Below are 21,276 nucleotides of genomic sequence, written 5' to 3'. Positions count from 1 at the left end.
TTCTCTCTAAGCATCTTGTTTCAAAGTAATTCTTTCTTTAATGATGCAATATCTTTTCTAATCTTTTTGAAAATGTTAATTATAATTAATTGGAACTTTTATTCTATTTCTTGAAACGTTTCTGTTTTTCTCTGAGTTTCTTTTATCTGTTGGTTTTGGTCTCTCTCTCTCTTTCAAGTTGGATATTTTCCTCAAATATCAATATATATTTATGAGTGAGGTCCTTAAACGCTTATTGAAAGGTCTGCAGAGTGGGTGAGCTTTCTGAGACTTTGAGTTTCTCTTGAGAGGGATCGTCAATTTTTTGCTGAAGAGAATAAACCTGGTTATAGGTGTTCCAAGAACAAGGTGGAGGAATTCAGCAAACTTTGACTGTTTAATCTGTGTTCACTCTACAATGTTTGCCCTACCCTTCTACCATGCTTGGTGTCCTCCAATCCATAATCTTTTCAGTCCAATTTTTCCACAGGGTAAATTTCTTGCAGGGGTTGGGATAAAAATACTTGGCTACATTATGGTGGAGACAAAGTCTGGAGGAGCAGGTGGTTCCCACAGCTCCTTATATAACATTTCAACAAATCCCCAGGACTTCAGCTCTGACTCTGACCCTTACTTTCTGCTTTACAATCATTCTATTTCCTGAGAACAATGAAAAAAAAAAAAAAAGACAGATTTGGGGAGACCACTGATATTAAAAATAGTTACAGAGTTTTGATGTGGTTTGGCTCTGTGTCCCCACCCAAATCTCATCTTGAGTTGTAATTCCCATGTGTTGAGGAAGGGACTTGTAATCCCCATGTGTCAAGGGAGATAAGATTGGATCATGAGGGTGATTTTTTGTTTTAAATAAAGGAAAGAAGTTTAATGGACTCACAATTCCACATGGCTGTGGAGGCCTCAGGAAACTTACAATCATGGTGGAAGGCAAAGGGGAAGCAAGACCTTTTTCACATGGCAGCAGGAGACAGAAGAGCAAAGGAGGAACTTTCAAACACTTATAAAACCATCAGATACTACGAGAACTCACTCGTTATGAATGAGAACAGCAAGGGGGAAACTGCCCCCATGATCCAATCACCTCCTTCCCTAGACACGTTGGGATTACAGATCCCTCCCTCAACACAATTTGAGATGAGATTTCAGTGGGGACACAGAGCCAAACCATATTGTTTCATAGTTAGATTTACTTTTCTTTCAAATTTCAGGTTTAGAGCTTAATGAATTTAGTATATAAAATCAGGTGGTTTTGCCTATTGAATTTGAAAGCCTGTAATAGGATAATATTAGGTTTTTCTTTACTTTCCATTGTTGCATAGGGTGATTATTAATTGTGATTTAATCTTATTATACTTAAATCTTCAAATATTATAACATTTTGGTTAAGTTAAAAAGTATTAAACTTTTACCAACTCCACATTTTCATTCACATCTCTTTTTTATAAGGGAAAATCACGACATAATTTAACTGCCTTATTCTTTTCTCTTTAATCACATGTATTCTCCATTATCAGATTTCACAGTTTAAACAAACCTTTCTTATAGTACTATGTTAAAATAAACTTCTTTAATCCAATGGATTTTACTTCAGAGGTTTATTGCGTGGCCTCTTTACCATGAAACATTGGTGTTTTGTACTATTTTCATATAAAAAATTTTCTGCATTTTGAAACCGAGAGTCAAATCCTGTTGTCAACAGCCTGAGAAACAATTGTCAAGTTCATAAATTGTTCATATTTCTGTTTGCCTAACGCGTGTTAGTAAGTAAAATGATATGCTTTGTTCATATAAATGTTATGACTTAGTTTGTATCAGGTGTTTCCACATGCAGAAAGGCCAAATGATGTCAATTTCTTGGTTTAAAATATACTCTGTAAAATGCAATTGTGTGACCACCTTTTGTCACTGTCTTGACATCGGGTGAAAGATAAGTTTGGGTTTACGAGTAGAATTTGAGAATAAGGGCAAGGCATGGGTGAAGGAAGCCCTGTATCTTCCATATTTCTTTTCTTTAAAAAAATCTCAATTGGCCGGGCGCGGTGGCTCAAGCCTGTAATCCCAGCACTTTGGGAGGCTGAGACGGGCGGATCACGAGGCCAGGAGATCGAGACCATCCTGGGTAATACGTGAAACCCCGTCTCTACTAAAAAAAAAACAAAAACAAAAAAACTAGCCAGGCATGGTGGCAGGCGCCTATAGTCCCAGCTACTCGGGAGGCTGAGGCAGGAGAATGGTGTGAACCCGGAAGGCGGAGCTTGCAGTGAGCTGAGATCCGGCCACTGCACTCCAGCCTGGGCAACAGAGCAAGACTCCGTCTCAAAAAAAAAAAAAAAACTCAATTAATTACTCTTTCATTTCAACTCAACAAAAGTCTCTTTGATACCTACTAGGTGTAGAATGCAAGTATAGAATGCACAGAGGTGGTGAATACCAGGCTCTGACTTCACAGTCTACAAGGTTATACAGAGAAACAATAAGAAACAGTAACAAATAATTACACTACATGGAAAAATACGGTAAGACTCATGAGAAAAATAAAGTGTTCTAAGAGCATAGAAAGTAGTAATAACCACCACTCAGTTGAGAAGTGTTCTTTATGGGAGTAGGATAGCATGGAATGTCAGACGGGGACAGCAAAAACCCCAGTTTGGCTGAATGATAGGTTAAATATTGAGAAGCCATAGTTTTGTGTGCTACTGAAAATGTCACTATCTATCTTCCCCAAAGACAGAGACGTTATCAGTAGCCACTCCTGAAAATCTGAAAAAAATCCAGCTTCCTCAATTTCTGATTCCTTAATAGGCAGCTTTTCACCTTCTTTCCTGTTCTCCAGTGAAAAGCAGTAAACTTGGAAAGACAAAGATTCAAATTCTAGTTTCATCAGTAACTAGCTAGATAATGCTAACTTATTTAAGTTATTTAACATCCCGAAGTCAATTTATATTTCTTTCTCTCTGATATGGGGATAATAATAATGAAAGTACTTAATTGCATAAGATTATGGTAAAAGGTAAATGAATTAATAATGTGTATAAATGCCAAACTGATAGCTCTTATTATAGGAAAGAGTCAAGATTAGGAATCAGGAAATTGATCTTTAGTTTGGGTGTGCTACTAATAAGCCGTGTGACCTACTTAAATTGCTTATCCTCTCTGGGCCCAATTTCTCTATCTGCAAAATTAGGGGATTGACCTAGATGATCTGTATTACCTCTAAACTGAGATAGTCTAGGTACTATAGATGACATTTTTATTTTACTTTGATACTGAACTGTGCAATTGGATTAAATTGGATAAAATTGCCGTCATTGAGCCTTTAATACATTGAAATTTTATTAAAAGACTGAAAATGAAAGTGACAATAATGCGTTAGGCCAGAGAAGTGACTTCAAATGGACACAAAAAGAGTAGTGATAGGTTAGGTCCTATTATCATGCCTGGATGCAAGAGAAAGCAGATGGTAAATGGTATTAAATTCAGGTGCCAAGCTCAAAGGTGTATGATTTTACATAAAAAAAAATTAGAAAACATACTCACCCTAATTTTGGTATTAATTATCCTGACAGTTTAGGGCCTGAGTTGTCCTAATATAGTAAATCTTAGGTCCAACTATATGATATTTACTATAAAGACAATAACAGGATATAACAGTAATATTTTTAAAGTATCCAATGACTGAACTCAACAATGAAAGTAAAGAACAAAAATCAGAGATGCCACCTTGATATAAGTGACAGAATTGGACCAGCTATCATGCCTATTATTATGTATACTAAGGATAGTCTTAGAATAGGAGAAAAGGAGACAGTATAATCTAAGAAACGAAGTACATTACCACTATATTTGTTTCTTGAATCATTATTCCTGTTGTAAAATTTTGTCTTTGTTCCTGCAAAATGTATAAAAAGGTGTTGATAGTATTTGGAAATGCATCAAGAAGACAAAATCATCACATATTTTAGATATCTCTAACTATTTAACTGCAGTATTGAAAATAAATACATTAACATGTATGTATTTCAGTTAATGAAGTCTTTAGAGTCTGTACTTCCATAAGGAAGAAGATTATTGAGAAATCTTCGACTTATGAGCCTAAGTGAATCTAAGATGTTTGCATAAAATTTGGTATAATATGACTATGTAGTTGATTAGAAATTTTCTGGAAGAGAAATTTGTTCTATGCCCTAAATAATTGGTTAATCAAATTTTTCTCTGAAGTTTTAATCTTTGATCAGTGAACTGTATTACCGGTCAGAACCAAAGGAAATATAGTAAAATGTGATTCTTTACAAGACAGATATAATTTACTCAAAAGATAGTTTCTCAGCATTATAAAGCATTGTACAGTTAAAGTATCTAGCAGTTATGCTTTACAACTGTAAATATCTAATGCACACAAAATTGTTTAGATTTTATTAAATTATAAAATATATCATTTTGTGGTATATATGGATAATATAGAATTGAGTAGGTATTTTACAATCCTACTAGTATATTGGATTGTTTATATTTGTTAAAAAATTTAAGAACAGCTTTCATTTTGGGTTAATATCTCAAAAATATGACTCTAGTCATACCTCTGTGTAATTTTGTATTTCTCTATTGTGGAAATGTATTTCAAACTTCTCCAATGTATTTGTATTTGTTATATCACGTCCTCCTAAAAAGCACCCTAGCTTGATATTCGCTAACTGGTAAATAAATTAATACACTATTATTTGGCCCTGCAATTTATATGTCTTGGTACTGTCTAAGAACTCTATAGATGTGCTCATCAATTTTAGGTGGATAATAGTGAACTTGGATAGTTACTGACGGTAGTTTGATTGAAGTGATGACCCAGATTTGTGCACACCTTTCTGAATCTATGCCATTTGTTAGTGTCCTTTAATTCAGACTTTGGGCTTGACCATGAGATTTGCTCTGGCCAATAGGATAGTAGCAAGCAGAACATGATGCAAGCTCACTTGAAAAGCACTTCTTCATTAGTACTTATCATTATGTTGTGCTTCACATGCTGCCACTGCATAAATTATTGGCTCTAGCTAGCCTCTAGATGGTAAGAGACACATGACTCAGTCATTCTCATTACCCCAGCAAACTGGGAGCCAAACTGTACACCAGAGTGAGGCCATTCTAGATCATGCAGCTTCCAGCACTAGCAATCTCAGGTAAGATTTGCAGAGTTTCACCTGATCAGCAAAACAGCCCACCTGACCTGCACCCTTGTGAATAATATCTAGTGGTTGTTCTTTATGCAACTACCCTATGGATTGGCTTGCTGCATAGCAATAAATAATTGATACAACATGTATAGGAAGTAGATAGCAGAACAAAATTATTTCTCCAAAGAATATTAACATTTCATATCATATACCTGTTATATGAAATTCCTTTGTGAGTAACTGGATTTTCAGTGTAGGAGACAATCTTTGATATGACTCTCTTATTTTTTTTTTGAGACGGGGTTTCGCTCTTGTTGCCAAGGCTGGAGTGCAACGGCGCGGTCTGGGCTCACTGCCACCTTCGCCTCTCTGGTTCAAGCAATTCTCTCACCTCAGCCTCCTCCCACCTGTAGCTGGGATTACAGGTGCCCACCACCACGCTCAGCTAATGTTTGTATTTTTAGTAGAGATGGGGTTTCACCATGTTGGCCAGGCTGGTCTCGAACTCCTGACCTCAGGTGATCCACCCATCTGGGACTTCCAAAGTGCTGGGATTACAGGCGTGAGCCACTGCGCCTGGCCGATATGACCCTCTTTTTATACTTGACCTTATAGATAACTCAAACATGTATCAAACCAATAAATCAATATTAGACACCATATTAGTGCCTGGCCCAGCACGCGATGCTTAGAATGTAATGGTTAATCAGTTAGACTCCTATTTTCAGGTTCGTTGGGTAATTATAATACATTCTGTAGTACTTGCCATGGAAACTTCTTTGCTCTTCAAAGTGAAGCTGAATTCCAAAGTTAACTCCATTTGTGTATTTCAGTATTTCTGGCCTTAATCTTTTATCTTCTCCCAGAAATTCTAGATATGTGATACTCATTAGTTCTGTTTATATCTTTAGTTCTCCTTCTTTTGGAGAACCTTGCACTTTTCCAAATGTGGTAGACTACAAAAGTGGCTACAAATTATTTCTTTCTGTCTGTCCAAATCCCTTTGTAATGTGACTTGCAGATTCTTCTATTAAGAGGTAGAATCTGTCTCCCCATATTGACTCTGGGCTTGGCCACGTGACTTGCTTTAGCCATTGGGACCAGAGCAAATGTGACGCAAACCGAGATTTGAAAAGTGTTTGTGCATGGGGACTTCTTCTCTTGCAACACTTTGGATCCCTCTGACTGCCACCATGTGAATAAGCTAGGGCTAGGGCTGGCCTCTTGATGATACTTGGCTTCATTGCTGTGTGTTCCCAGCTGACAGTCAGAGAATCCTCAGAAACAGAGCTGCCTTGCTGACAGGCAGCTGACCACAAACACCTGAGTGAGTCCAGTTGAGGCCAGCAGAAATGTCCAGCTGAGCCTAGCACAAATTTTCATTCCACAGAATTATGAGCTAAATGAACAGTTGGTGTTTTAAGGTATTAAGTTGTGGGGTGGTTTGCCCTGCCCTCAAAGCTTTCTAATATATAACTCCTTAAAAGTCAGGAATGACCATAAAATTTGCTTCATCTACTGAAATGTGTCACTTCTGGTAGAAGCCTTAAAAGTTGGACTGTGATTTAGCATCATCTTTCTCATTATGGTGACTGGGGAGCTTCCAAATGGCATAGCCCCAGAAGCCTCAGTCCCTGGATGGACATGAGGCTTATAGGGTTCATGTTCTTTCCATCCTTTTCCACACTGACCTTTGGAAGATGGATAGTATACTATGAAATAAACTTTTGTATTAAGTTTTGTATTAAATCACTGAGGTTTTGAGTTTGCTGGATTTTGGGTTTGTTACTGGAGCAGAACATAGCACATTCTAACTAGTGTATAAATTGGCACCCAGAAGGAGGTACAGTTATAACAGAAAATCTAAAATATGTGGCTTTAACTTAGAGGCTCAGTGGGTGGTAGCAAGGAAATTGTCAGAGGCTGGAAAGTTGGAGATGCTAACTGTCGTAAAATATTTGCTGAAACGGTTCATGTGTGTCTCCCAGTTTTCTCCTTTCTAAACAGGAATGTTTACCATATGCTGTGGTTTGAATTTGTCCACGAAAAAGCACGTGTTGGAAACATAAACTCCAATTCACCAGTGTTGGGAAATGTGGCCTAATGAGAAGTGATAGGCTATGAGGGCATAGTGAATGGATTAATGCCATTATCAAGAGAGTGGATTCTTTATAGCAGGATTGGGTTCATTATAAAAGGATGAGTTTGGCCCTCTTTTACTTATTTGCCTTCTCTTTGCCTTTCCACTGTGGGGCCATGTAACAAGAAGGCCCTTGTTAGATGCCAGTACCCTGATCTTGGACTTTCTAGGCCCCAGAACTGTGAGCAATAAATGTCTGTTCTTCATATAGATTACCCAGTAAGTGGTATTCCATTACAGCAGCAAAAAATAGTCTAAGACACCATGTCTATTTAGTCCTTATTCCATTACTCTGTGTGTGTGTGTGTGTGAGAGAGAGAGAGAGAGAGAGAGAGAGAGAGAGAGAGAGAAGAGAGAGAGAGAGAGAGAGAAGAGAGAGAGAGAGAAAGAGAGACAGGGAGAGAGAGAGAGAAAGAGAGAAGAGAAATTGCAAGTGAGAGAGATCGGGGGAGGATACCTTATCTTTTTAGTTGTCTATAACAAGAGAAGCTTTATCCAGTTCCAATATGGAGACTACCAAGCATCACCCAGAAATGCTAGGCTTTGAGATTAATGCCTTTACTGAACAGAACTTTTGGATTGTCTCACTTTGTGATAGGAGCAAATCTATTTTGTAGTGTAAAGAAAGTGAACTGTAAACTGGTGACTAGAAAGATAGATCACAGTAATCCTTGATACGATACTATTTACCAATAAATTATGGTTATCTTCTTTTTGCACATATAATAGGATCGCACTTCCCTGCTCCCTTTTTTATATGCCTGTATAATTTGCTTTGGTCAATGAAACGTGAGAACTGACTTGTATCACTTTTAGGAAGAACCAGTTTGCCATTCTTCATCTTCCTTTTGCCTATTACACAACGGGGGACGTTCCACATGGAATGAAGCCCCCACCTCCTGCCACCCAGAGATGAACATGTAGATAAGCAGGAAATAGTTTTTTGTTCTTGTTTTAAGCCACTAAGATTCTTGGATCATTTATTACTGCACCATAATTTTTCCCATCCTAACTAATGTAGATTACTATAAAAGCGATCAGGAAAACTGCAAAGGCTGATCCTCGTGGCAATTATGAGTGGAAGTGGTTAACTGAAACCATCCACTGACAATTCCAAAATCACCTTCACTAGTAATTTCACCTGCACTCCATTTGTGACCGTTCTAGAAAAGGTGAATATGCCTTCAGACTTTATTATTTTTAACTTATGAAAATGTAAAATTACATCTTCACTACTGAAGTCATAATGAGCAAAGAAATACTTTCTCATAGGAAGAAAAAGAAAGAAGGTGGTTAAGGATAAGCCACAAAACACGGAAGGTGGTACTGAACTCAGAATTTATGAGATTTCCAAGAAGAATTAAACATATTTCCCACGGACTTGTGAATAAATTTCCAGAAATACACAGTACTTCGTAGCAAACGTTGGGTGGCTTAGCTTCGGCTTGATCAACTGCACGTATACGGAAACAAACGCACAATCGCTCTGGTGCAAAAGTAAAAACTCTAATTGGAGTCTGTATTTAAACATAAGATTCCTCTCTCGCTCTCTCTGAAGAAGTTATTTTCTCTAGCACGGCGTAGAATTCATTCCATAACATTTGTAAAGTGCTTAATCCCGCGTCACACACTGTACTAGGGGCTAGTGAGTGACAGATGTCACGGTACAGAGGTCTCAGTGGGTCGCTGCCCTCCAGGAACTTATAAAGAAAATTTTCCTTCTGCAGTTTTCAGCCGGCTACGCCCAGTCCCCTGCAAGTAATTTTCAGTGTAAAAAACCCGCATCTTTTTCCCAGTCCTTGCAAGTATTCTCGCTTTCCGATATCTCTTCGCCTTGAAAACCGAAGTCACTCCGGGATCTCTCTCTGGACGCTTGGCAGTTATTCTAGATGTAGCCGAATGACCGGCTTGCCCTTTCCTGCGTAGTGACAGGAAGACAGAGACCCCGGAAAGTTTCCAGCACTTAGAACACAAAGCGAAGCCTGAACCCACAAGGGGCCGACAACTCTTGCGGCTTCCACCACTCTTCCATCGCGGAGCCTGAGGAAGCTAAAGCAGTCGGGTCAGAACCGGCCACCTGGGCAGCGCACGGTCCCGGGCGCAGGGAGGGACAGGCTCAGCACCCTCAGCGGCGCGGCGCAGAGAAGTTCCAGGCCAGTCTGCGAACCCGAGTGTGTGGGGCGGGGGGGCCCGATCTTTTCTTCTGGACTACAATGACCGGCAAGCAACGCGCCACGGGGCCAAACTCGGCTTCGGGATCCTGGCGCAATGGGGCCTGGGAAGTGAAGTCTCCGGACTGTCGGAGTGCCGTAGTGAAGGCAGAAAGTAGGCGTTGCTAATCCGCTCCACTAGCACGCCGGTTCCTGGCTGGGCTCCGGGTCTCGCTCCCGCTCAGGGTTTTCGCGGGCGGCGGGAGCGGTATGGCTCGCCTGAGTAAACTCCAGCGGGAGGGGGAGGAGGGTAGTGGGTGGGGAGGCGGGGTCAGCGGAAGCGGCAGGTTGCTTCCTTCTCCTCTGGCTCCCTCCCCGCCTCTCCCTGAGGGAGCGGTGGGAGGGGGAGGGCAGGGCAGAGGAAGGTAGTGACACGTGTCAATCAACCCCCCTCCCGGGGGGCGCGCGCTCCGGGGCTCGCGCCGAGGGCTCGCGCCCCTGCCTCGTGCCTGCGCTGCTCGTATGTAAATGAGGGCGCGTGACGCGGGACGCAGATGGACAAGGGAAGAGAGAGAATGGCCGCTGCCGCCGCCGCTGCTGCCGCCGCCGCCGCCGCCGCTCAGTGCCGGAGCCCTCGGTGCGCGGCGGAGAGGAGAGGATTCCGGCGGGAACTCGACTCTTGGCGCCACCGCCTCATGCACTGTGTAGGTAAGAGAGACGCGGGCCGGGGCTCCGGGCTCCGCGCGGCGACGGCTGTCGCAGCCCGAGGAGTTTGTGGCTGAGGGGTTTAGTTGAATCTCCCGTTCGGGTTAGTTCGGTGGGGGAGCGAGATGGGAGCGGCGCGGCGCGGCGGCCCCGGCGCTCGCCTTTTGTCTTGCGGGCTGCTGGCCCGGCGCGGTCCGCCCTCCTTCGCCTTCCCAGCTCTTGGGCTCCCCGGGAACTGTTAGTTCGGACCCGCTTGCTGAGCCCCCGCGGAAGCAGCCCGCTAGCGCTCTCCCCGTAACTCCTCGGCGCCCGTCGCTGCTCGCAGTCGCCCGCCGTCCACCCTGACAGGAGGGAGGAAGCGGCCGGGTGGGTCGGCGCCCTGGCGGAGGGGAGCCGGCGGGCAGGGCGGCCGGAGGAAGGCGGGCTGGTCCGCGCCCCCGCCGAGCGCACACACACCCCCTTCTCGCCGCCGGGGGCTGGGTGAGCAGACGCGGCCAGTTCCCGGGGACCTGGACCTGGAGACCCCCCGGGAGCTCGTAGGGCGGGGGCCGCGGATGGGCCGGCTGGGGGCGAGGGGCGGCGGGGGCGTCGCCCGAGGGGCGGGGGGCGCCCAACTCTGCCCTCTCGCGCTCGGCGGCGGCGCTGTGTGTACCCCTTTAAGAAGGAGCCGCTTGAGCGCTGACGGTTGGGATTTGAAGTTCTTCCTCCCTCTTTGGAAGTCTGGACGGATGGGGGGTGTTGCCACGGCAACGACACCCTCCCCCCCCTTTTCTGCTTGCGGACGCCCCGACGACTCTGGTCCTCTTTCACTGTCATGTGATGGACTCTTCCTTACACACACACACACACACACACACGCATCGCCCTCCCCACCTCCCATCCCCATTCAACTGCAATTCCCTCTTTTTGGTTGGATCTGAATCGTTTTGCTTCAAACTTCTGGGCTTGGGGCTGTCACCCTGTGGATTGTTTAGGGTGACAGGAATGGTGGGACTCCCGACCTTGCTGCAGTCGCTTTTTTTTTTTTTCTCCTAAGTGAGACGAATGCATAGAGCTGTTATCCAGCAGGTTGGTTTAGTGGGCTTAGAGGGGCTAACACGGCTTATGGAATGGGGCGCGTTGTGGGTGTTTGTTTTGGAAAGGGGTTATGGGTGGGAGTGTAGGGGAAGAGGTAGAAAGGAAGGTTGTATTGTGGAAGCAGTGGATAGTGGCAGCAGCTTGCTCTACCGGCGAGCGAATCTTGGCATTTGGAGTTGGGGAGTAACCCTAGTGTCTTAAGAAAACAACTCTTACCTGGTTTCCATCTGCTCTGGCACCACCTCGCACCCCCGACCCCGCCTCCCGTGTGTTTGGTTAACGCCTTAAGATCTTTTTTTCTCTAGTGGAAAGGAGATCGTATTAGGTTAAACTTAATACAATTTAAATTCAGCAATGTGTACCGCAGAATGCGTTGAATATAAGAAAATGTACGAGAAAGGAAGGTTACTTTAGGGGGCATTTAAGTGATGTTTAAATAATTTACTGCTTTTGTTTTACCCTTACGAAAACTGTATTTTGGTCTTCTCTAAGGAAAGACGATGAGAAATAGCTTTAGTATTCATAAGTGATTTTAGTTTATGAAGTGTAAAAAATCTCTAGGTATTCTTTATATAAATTGTTTAAAAAACTAAATATTGTTGTTTGTGCTTCTTGAATACAAAATGGACTGTTTTTGATAATTGCTTATGTAAAGATCTCTTCTGGACACCAATTTAGAATTACTGAGCTCATTTAGGTAGAATTAGGTAGGATGACAGCTTTGCAACACTAGCTTATGATATTACTGTTAAGTTTTGCCAAGGCACAAAGTGATTTGAGGATGTCTTTTTATGTTTTGGAATATTTTGGGTTTTTTTTTTTTTTCCTGGTCTTGCTTATTTAGATACATTAAGTATATAGCTTTGCATCGTAAAAATATATAGACTTTTGAAAAATAGTCAAACTTTAAATGAAACATAATTAATTGGATTTGATGGAAAAGGGAACTAGAATATCTTTTTGCCTTATCTACTTGTATATTCAAGTAAAATTGGAAGACATTGACAGTTAATACTGTATTACACTTTTAATGCAATATGCGATTACATTGTATCGTATGTGAAAAGAAATTTTGTCCCTGGCTTCTAACTATATTTGAGAATTTTTTCCCACAGTCCCCATTCTAATTAAGCCCTATTAAAACCTGTCTCATATGTTGGTTTTGTTATTTGTTTATTTATTGAGACGGAGTCTCACTCTGTCGCCCGGCCTGGAGTGTAGTGATGCGATCTCAGCTCACTGCAACCTCCGCCTCCTGGATTCAGGCGATTCTCCTGCCTCAGCCTCCTGAATAGTTGGGGTTACAGGCGCCTGCCACCACGCCCAGCTAATTTTAGTATTTTTAGTAGAGACTGGATTTCACCATGTTGGCCAGTCTGATCTCCAACCCCATTGTTATTTAAAAATAAACAATAACATCCATTTAAACAGAGTATACACTTGTTGATTGGGCTTTTTTAGCATCTTAGGTGTTAAGCACTTATTTATAGTGCGAATTGGGATTAAATGGAGTTTAGATAATTACCTTTTGCTGTTAATGTGCCTTACATTCATTGCTTTGTAAACATATTTACAAAAAAGCCATATTCTTTTCCCTTTGCATGTGTATACATGCGTGAATATATATGCGTACACGTATGTGTATATTCAGTGTGTGTATATATATATATATGTAATATTCGGTGCTCTCATTGCTTACAACCATTTTTACAAAATAATATCCTTCTTGCCTTTTGGGGAAGGAAATGATCCAAACATCTTAATTTTAAGTGGGATACTGAATTGTAGGCAGCTTCTCAGGGTTGTACAGCAAATTAGTATTGAGCCCCTAATGAGATTTTGAATCTCAGTTCTTAGCCTAACTCTGATTCATTTTATAACTCATATAATATTCTAATTTTATAGGGAAGGAAGTTGTTTTAGTTGTCATGACTGCTTGTAGTTAACCACAAAGGTAAACGTTTAACTCTTAATATGGAATGAGATGTTTGCCTTCCTCTAATTGTGGCATTCATCTCTTTATGTTAGATTTTTAACTACTGTTCTGATTCATTCCAGATAGTTTTCTTTTCATTGAAGAGTTGTCTTACAACCTTTTGTCCCAATTAATATCTGTTTACATTTTGGTACTTTTTATAATTTGACTGTTTTTCTATAATTAGCCTATGCCGTACTGGGTTATAGTTTTCAGTAGCTCATGTAACAAATGTTTGAGTGCTTATTGGATATGGTAAATAGTATCCTAGTACTAACTATGATATTGAGAAATAACAAATACAGTCCTGGATCTTATGAAATGTATAAAATAATTAGCATTTGATAAGTCATGCAATTTAAAACAGGTCTAGGATAAAAGAAACACACCTGTGCATTTTTAAACATCGTCAGGACTTGTATAGTCCATTAGGATATCTGATCTGGGAGACTGGCCAATATTTTAAAATTTTGTATTTTGGTGTAATTTCAATCTAAAAAGTTGGAAGAATAGAACTCCTGTGTACCCACATTTGTTGTTTTACATTTTGCTGTGTTTATCATTCTTGCTTTATACTGATCTCTCTATATTTTTTCAGAACAATTTGAGAGTAATTCAGAGACATCAACCTCTTTACCCCTAAATTCTTCAGTGTGTATTTTTAAAAAACAAGGATACTGTCTTACCTAATTATAGTGAGGTTGTTAAAACCAGAAGATTTACTGATATATTGTTATCTAATTTATAGTCCATATTCAAATTATATCTGTTTATTTTTTCTGTTAGCTTTTTTCCCCCTTATTCTGGGATCCACTTCAGGATCATGCATTACATTTGGTAATTATGTCTCCTTAGTCTCTTTTAATCGGGAACACTTTGTCAACCTTACTCTTTCTTGACCTTGACATTTTAAAAGTACAGGGCAGCTATTTTGTAGAACATCCCTCAATTTGAATTTGTCTGTTGCTTTCTCATGATTAGCTTGGTTATGCATTTTGGCAGGAATACCACTTAAGAGATGTTCTGCCCTTCTTAGTACATCATATCTTGAGATTCATGATGTTGGTGTATACCAGTGTTGGTGATGTCAGCTTTGAAAATTTTGTTAAGCTGGTATTCCTCATATGTATCCCTGAAAGTTATTATTTATCTCATTGTAACTAATATGCAGTTTGTGGAAAAATAATTTTGGGGAACAGTATATTTACATAGTATAATCAAAACTTCATCCACAAGTTTGAGCATCAATCGATGATTATCTGACCTCATTCCTTCTATAATTATTAGTTGACATTCTGACATAAGGTAATATTTCCCATCTCCATTATTTATTCAGTTATTTTTATCTGTATGAACTCATGGATTCTTAATTTTATTCAGTGGTTAAATCCATTGCTGTCATTATTTTGGTTCACAAATTGTCCCAGGTTTGGCCAGTGGGTGTCTCATCAAGCTGGTTCCAGTGTATTTCTGCCAAAACAAGATATTCCAGGTTAATTTTGTATTTTACCTGTCCAAGCTGTGGCATGAGCTCCTTTTCTGAATTTACCTCCATTCTTTTCAGTGGGAAATAGACTTAGATACCAAAATCTAAGCAGCAGGTTTTAGGACTGTTTTTAAACCTGATTTTTATGATACAGAAGCTGATAATCAGTGTAACCATTTTGTCTGAGGTAACAGCAGCAAAACAGAATGGCAAAGATTGGTTTAGAGTCGTTCTGTAAATTCCAGTATCTTTCCTACATGGCAGTGTTGTCCAGTAGAAATATAATGGAAGTAAAATATGTAATTTTAAATCTTTTAATAACCAGATTTAAAAAGAGTATTTTATTTAACCCAATGTGTTAAATATATTATAATTTTAACACTAATCCATATAGAAATGATTGAGTTAGTTTATGTTTTTCAAAATACTAAGTCTTCAAAATCAGGTATTTTACGTTGATAGCACATCCCAATTTGGACTAGACACATTTTAGGTGGCTTAATAGACACATGTAGCAAATGGCTATCACTTTGGATAGTTCAGTTCTATACAGTAGTTGCTCCAGCCAACTCTTGATACCACTTAATTAAAGCCTGTTGATAATAACCAAACCTATAGCGTAATTTATTTTTCCTCAAATCTTTTATTTTGGTAGTATAAAACAGCAAATAAACATAAAGGTCCTAGAGCTAGACTACTTGTGTTGAATCCTATTGTTACCACTTAGCAGTGTGGACAAGTAGCTTAACCTCTCTATGGTTTAGTTTCTTAATCTGTAAATGGTAGATAATCAGGTTGTTTGCTAATTTTGTTAGTATATGTTGATATGTGTCTTTCATATGGAAAGCATTCCCTAGGTGTTTGCTAGTATTATGATTGGTTTACACAGGTTATTAGCAGCTCTGAACTCGTAACGTTTCTGTCAATAGATTCTTTCTGGTAGGAATCCTGAAGAACAATGAAAAGATCGTGGCACATGTTAAAGAAAAGATAGTAAGGGCTTGAATGGTCTGTATTCTAGACTATTCTAGAGCTGTGGAATTGTAGTTTTAGAATCCCAGGGTATCACTTAGTCTAATCCTGGCTTTTTGTGTTTGAAACCAGGAAGGCCTTTGATGCCAAAAGGATTATTTTGGCTGTGTGGTAACTGAATACAATAAATTATTTTTAGCTCATTTAAAAAATGTGTATCATACTAGATCATCTTGAAGTTAATTTTTGTTGGTATCTACTCTCTATTTTACTTTTCCTATTAGTCAACTTGCTGCTACTTTCTGGATGCTTCTTGTTTCCTGCTCCTATATCTTACCAGCTTCTCCCTCATCTTGTCACTGTTGCCGTGTAAACCCCGTAAGAGTAGATTTACTTAGAAATCTGGATTGATGGGACTGGTATGGATGGGTCTGCTATCCAAAAGACTTTGTTCATACAGCTGTTTATTTCAAGCACTATCAAATATGTTTTCTATTTTAAAAGCTGTAAATTGTGGCACCATCTGATAGTGTGCATTGGACAAATGGAATCTGTGATGCTGATGAGTAGTTGGAGAGTTAAGACATATATCAAGTCTTTCTGTAAAATAGGCATATTGATGAATTTTGCATGCAAATTTTGAAGTTCTCTGTACTCTTGGATCTTTTCATATCTGAAAGAGTAAAATTCTGCCATCTTTGGAACCAAGCAGTGTGTGAATTTTGTAGTTTGTAAATGTTAGATGTGGGCTACAGACTGGTCTTAACCAGTCTTTTTTTGTGTGATGCCCTCTTTGTGCACATACTACATCCCTTGTTTGGCTACATGGGTGCGCTGCTTCCTGATTGGCTGTGTGCATGATAAATTGCTGTTACGTGTCCTCTACATTCCTCTCATTTGTCTGACTTACAACCCTGGTCTTTAATTCTTCTACCATAGTGCAGTCTTGGAAGGAGCAACAAAGATATATAGATTTTTGGTTAGGTTATGTAACTTTTTATTCCTCATTTGTAAATCTTATCTTTCAATTGTAATAACCTACATTTTTGGTGGGAAGTTTCTATCTTTTCGTTTTAGTAGTATTCTTTCCTTTTGGTATATATGACTAGCGTTCATGGCTGATAGATAACAGAGCACCAAGGACATAGGTCTAGAATTTTAAGGACCTGCCTAACTTTATAGAGTTCATACTTAAGAGCTGAATCTATAATCAGGTAATCTTTTCAAGAGTTTTTATTCACCATACAATCTAGATAAGAAAATGTGAATGGGGACCCAGATCAGCCTACTGCTACCAGTAGAAAACTGATTAACAAAATAATGCCATCTTTGTATTTAAGGAATACCACTTTGTTCTTAATTAAAGCAAAATAAAAACTTTGTTTTGAGAATTTTTTGTGTTTGATAGAAAACAAAACTTAAAATGAGGAATTGTCTGTATCTCATCTCCTTTCCTTTCATATAGTTTCCCCATAATTGGCAGCAACTCTATCCTGCTTGCTTCATTTGCTTCTTACTTTTCTTCTTTTTTTAACCCTAATCTGTTGCCAAGCTATTATTACCTTCTTTACAATATCTCATGTATTCTTTTTTTTTTTTTTTAATGCAGTAAGCATTAGGACAGATCCAGATAAGATTCTGGTTTATATCAGTGTCTGCATTGCTGGTTTTACTGTCTTTCAGTCTGACTTACAACCAATAGTAAATCATTGTTTAAAGTAGCTGCTTTGATTTCATAGTTTACAAAGCTGTAGTAAATCTCCCATTTGTCTTTTTTTTTCCATGAAATAAAAGCTGCCAGCCATGTTGATCTAGTTGGTCATAGTTTACCAGCCTGCTTCTTCAGTTTGTCTAGTTCCTTCTTTAGACAACTCAACCTTTTTCATAGGCTTTTGTTCTTTTTTATCTACATTACCCCCAAATTCTTATCTTTTTAGTTATATCTTCTACCCTGCATCCTTAGTCGCCTTTAAAATTCAATTGCAGGCCGGGCACGGTGGCCCATCCCTGTAATCCCAGCTCTTTGGGAGACTGAGGTAGGCAGATCACTTGAGCCCAGGAGTTGGAGACCAGCCTTGCCAACATGACAAAACCCCATCTCTACTAAAAATACAAAAATTAGCTGGGCATGGTGGTACATTCCTGTAGTCCCAGCTACTCGGGAGGCTGAGGCACGAGAATTGCTTGAACCCAGGAGGCGTAGGTTGCAGTGAGTGATATCATGCCACTGCACTCCAGCCTAGGGGACAGACCAAGACTCAAAAAAAAAAATTCCACTACAACCTGGAGTCATTTCTATTTATTGAAAAGCAAATTTAAGAGCTTTCTCTGTTAATTAAAATTGGCCAATTCTTTTCTGACCACTGTGTGCAAGGTGTGCACATAGAAAGTAATTTTGTCCAGTAGTCTTCATGTTTAAATTATAAACTGTTTAGGGACAGTAACTAATAAGTCCTCACAAGTGGTAGAAAGGACTTAATGGAAATAATCCAGTTTCTTCTTAGCCCCTGTCATTGTAACATTAGGCACAAATCATTCCAGTTTTTACAGATGGAAATCTGTGAAACTGGGATAATAGCTGTCCTCAAATGTTTGCCATTTTTATTCTTATGAAAGATGCTATAATATTTATGTAGTAGTGGTATCTGGGCTGAAGGTATAAATTAGAAAATTACCAGCATAAAGATGATACTTAAATCCACAGAAATAGATGAGATTACTTAGAAATAGGGAACAGTATATCTAGAGTATAACTTGAGTATATTAGAGCTAGTTTAGATAGTATAACTAGTAAATGACTCAGTACCACACCTTAAGGAATCTTAGCCTTCCTTGGGCAGAAGAAGAGAAACCTCAAAGTAAGGTCACTGGCTGAAGAGTAAAAGGAGGAGTGGTATTACCAAATCCTAGAGGAAAGAGAAAAATATTATAATAAGGAGGGATCGTTATGTGTTGATGAGATGTCAAGTACCATAAAACAGGGAAATGTACATTGTTTTTGGCTCTAGGTGACCTTGACTAGATAAATTTCAGTAGTGATGGAGATGGCAGCCATATTATAATAGGTTAGAAAGTAATTAAGATATGTGTAAGTGGAGATAACATTTGTAGTAAACTACTAATTTAAGAGCTATGTTTTGAGGAAGAACTGATAAATGGAGCAGTAATTGGAGACATCTGGGGTCTAGGGATGTTTGTTTTTTAGATGGGCGTTACCATTTACCATACTTAGTAAGATGGGGAATACTGTTCTGTATCAGTGATAACCATGATTCTTTTATGTGTTAATTTCATTAAACTGAGAGCTGATAGTAACAAAATACTTACTAGATAAAGAAATTGGATAGGCTTGGTTTTAATCTCTTAATACAGATTCTACATTTTTTTCCCTTCAAAAAAGTTTTTTAATCAAGTTACTGAGATGCGGTATGTGTAACATTGGTGCATCACACATTTTGAAAGAATGTTCTTTTCTACAGTTAATTTACTGTTGTCAGTCATCAGTTATCTTAAGTCCTACATGTGACCATTGCTTGGGGATATAATTTTATGTTTCTTCTTTACTGGATTCTGAACTAGAAATAGACTTCGGAATCAAAACTCAAAATATTAGCTTTTTAAAATGGTAAGGTTGCATTGAAGAACTTGGCTTGGAACTGAGACCAAAATTAGACATTAGATTGCCTTACTCCCTAACTCCCTGAATTGAACTTAGCAACCTATCAAAGACAGTACAGCTGGAGCCACAGGCCTCTTAAAATACAAGGAAGCTGTACCCTAGTGAGTTTACCATGTGATTTGCTTGTTGGTAGGAGTGAGCAGGAGGCTTGGCCATGAATGAAAAATGACTTTTAAAACATTAATCCATCCCACTAGGGACCAACTATAAGGATGTTGCCAATATTAGTTATTCTTCCTTCTTTTGGGAGGACTGAATAAGTGGTAGAGAAAAGAGCCAAGTTGATTCCAAAGTACTTCCCCGAAGAATGTGAAAGTGTTCGTGGGAGTTCTATTTTATGGGAAAGACAGGAACTGTGGTGTGGTTCAGAAAGCTTACTGTTTACACAGGAATAGGATTTACCTTGCTTTTAAAGAGTTCACAGTAATCAGGGATGTTAAATATTAGACTTCGTATAATGTAATGGAAAGACAGAAGTGGGAACAATTAATTTTGACTTGAAGGATTCAAAATGACTAGGCTTCAAAACATTGAGTGAAAGCAAGGATTGACAAAGTTTCTCTAAAGGACCAGACAGTAAATGTTTTAGGCTTTGTGGACCATCTGGTCTCTATTGCAGCTACTCACCTCCACTGTTGTAGTGCAAAAGAAAGACATAAATTAATAAGCATGGCTGTGTTTCAGTAACATTTATTTATGAAAATAGGTGGATTTGGCCTATGAACCATAGTTTGCTGATCTCTGAGGTAAAGGATGCAGCAGGAAAGTACAGGGGAGGGAATGGGCAGAGAGTATAAGCAAATATATTTAAGTATAAATAATAATATATTCTGAAAATATTTAGCATTATAGTGCCATTGGTTTATAGGGCAGCAGCAGAAAGTAGGACTGGAAGTATAAATTATGGCTTCTACAAGGAGGAAATTATAAGCCTTTGAAGTTTTTTTTTTTTTTTTTTAAACGGGTAATAAGCATGATCAGATAAGTCAGCTTATTTTCATTTGGAACATCTGTTGTTGGTGCAGGTTTGAGGGCTTTTTGTTTGCAATAGTTTTAAGAAGCTCAAATTAAAGCAGCCCTTTTAAATCAAAACTGGAAAAATGAGCAGTCTTCATTCACTTCAGTGTATTAAGACATTCTGCTTGGGCTCTAAACAACTTGAGAAATAAAACAAGGAGAAAGATGGAAGCCAAAAGAATCTTTCTATTACCGATATAGGCCAGGTTAGAGGAATAGCTTGATGGGGGAGTCAGGTGGTCTGGCATAGCTGACTTATCCATCCAGCCCTAGGCGCAGTAGAGAAGCAGAGCCGAATATGAGTCTTTGGAGGTTTGTTCTCCTTTGAAAGCTCAACCCTAGGGGCAAGAGGAACAGAACTGAGCTCTTCCTCAAATCCAAAATCACCAATCGGATAATTCACTTTACTTACCTAAGGGTAAAAAGAGGCTCAGGTTGTGCTTTTGACACATCCTTCCTCATAGAAACCAGGAGCAAGGGAAAGGTATTATAACAATCACAGCTGTTAATTTTTGCAGGGTTGTATCTGGGGATAAGTATACTGGAAACAATATAACTGTTAACATCCTGAAAACAAGTCAAATTTACTTGTTCTGGATATTTAAAAAAATATGTTATGGCCGGGCTTGGTGGCTCATGTTGGTAATCCCAGCGCTTTGGGAAGCTGAGACAGGCAGATCATATGATGTCAGGAGTTTGAGACCAGCCTGACCAACATGATGAAACCCTGTCTCTACTAAAAATACAAAAATTCGCCAGGTGTGGTGGCAGGCGCCTGTAATCCCAGCTACTTGGGAGGCTGAGGCAGGAGAGTCGCTTGAACCCAGGAGGCGAAGGTTGCAGTTAGCCGAGATCGTGCCACTGCACTCCAGCCTGGGCAACAGAGCAAGACTCCATCTCAAATATGTGTACA

General features: G+C 39.6%; 1 protein-coding gene across 21 annotated transcripts in view; it reads left to right on the top strand.

Moving 5' to 3' along the window:
• Window positions 1-9,379: 9,379 nt before the first annotated feature.
• The window catches only part of LCORL (ligand dependent nuclear receptor corepressor like), a 188,119-nt gene continuing 176,222 nt past the window's right edge, over window positions 9,380-21,276 (top strand). For 17 of the 21 annotated variants that reach the window (XR_004437855.1, XR_004437854.1, XR_004437853.1 and 14 more), the window contains exon 1: window positions 9,380-10,160. Coding sequence is in view for 12 of the 21 variants with exons in the window: in XM_033213860.1 (XP_033069751.1) it covers window positions 10,007-10,160 (154 nt within the window). In the remaining 9 variants the exon portion in view is untranslated. The remainder of the gene's footprint in view (window positions 10,161-21,276) is intronic. The other 4 variants (XM_033213853.1, XM_033213854.1, XM_033213846.1 and 1 more) reach the window with 4 other exon arrangements.

Source organism: Trachypithecus francoisi, unplaced genomic scaffold (genome assembly GCF_009764315.1).
Source record: "Trachypithecus francoisi isolate TF-2019V2 unplaced genomic scaffold, Tfra_2.0 Lachesis_group1, whole genome shotgun sequence".
In the NCBI taxonomy this organism is placed as follows: domain Eukaryota; kingdom Metazoa; phylum Chordata; class Mammalia; order Primates; family Cercopithecidae; genus Trachypithecus; species Trachypithecus francoisi.
The sequence above is the reverse complement of the archived record's forward strand: the minus strand, read 5'-3'. Positions and strand labels throughout refer to the sequence as shown.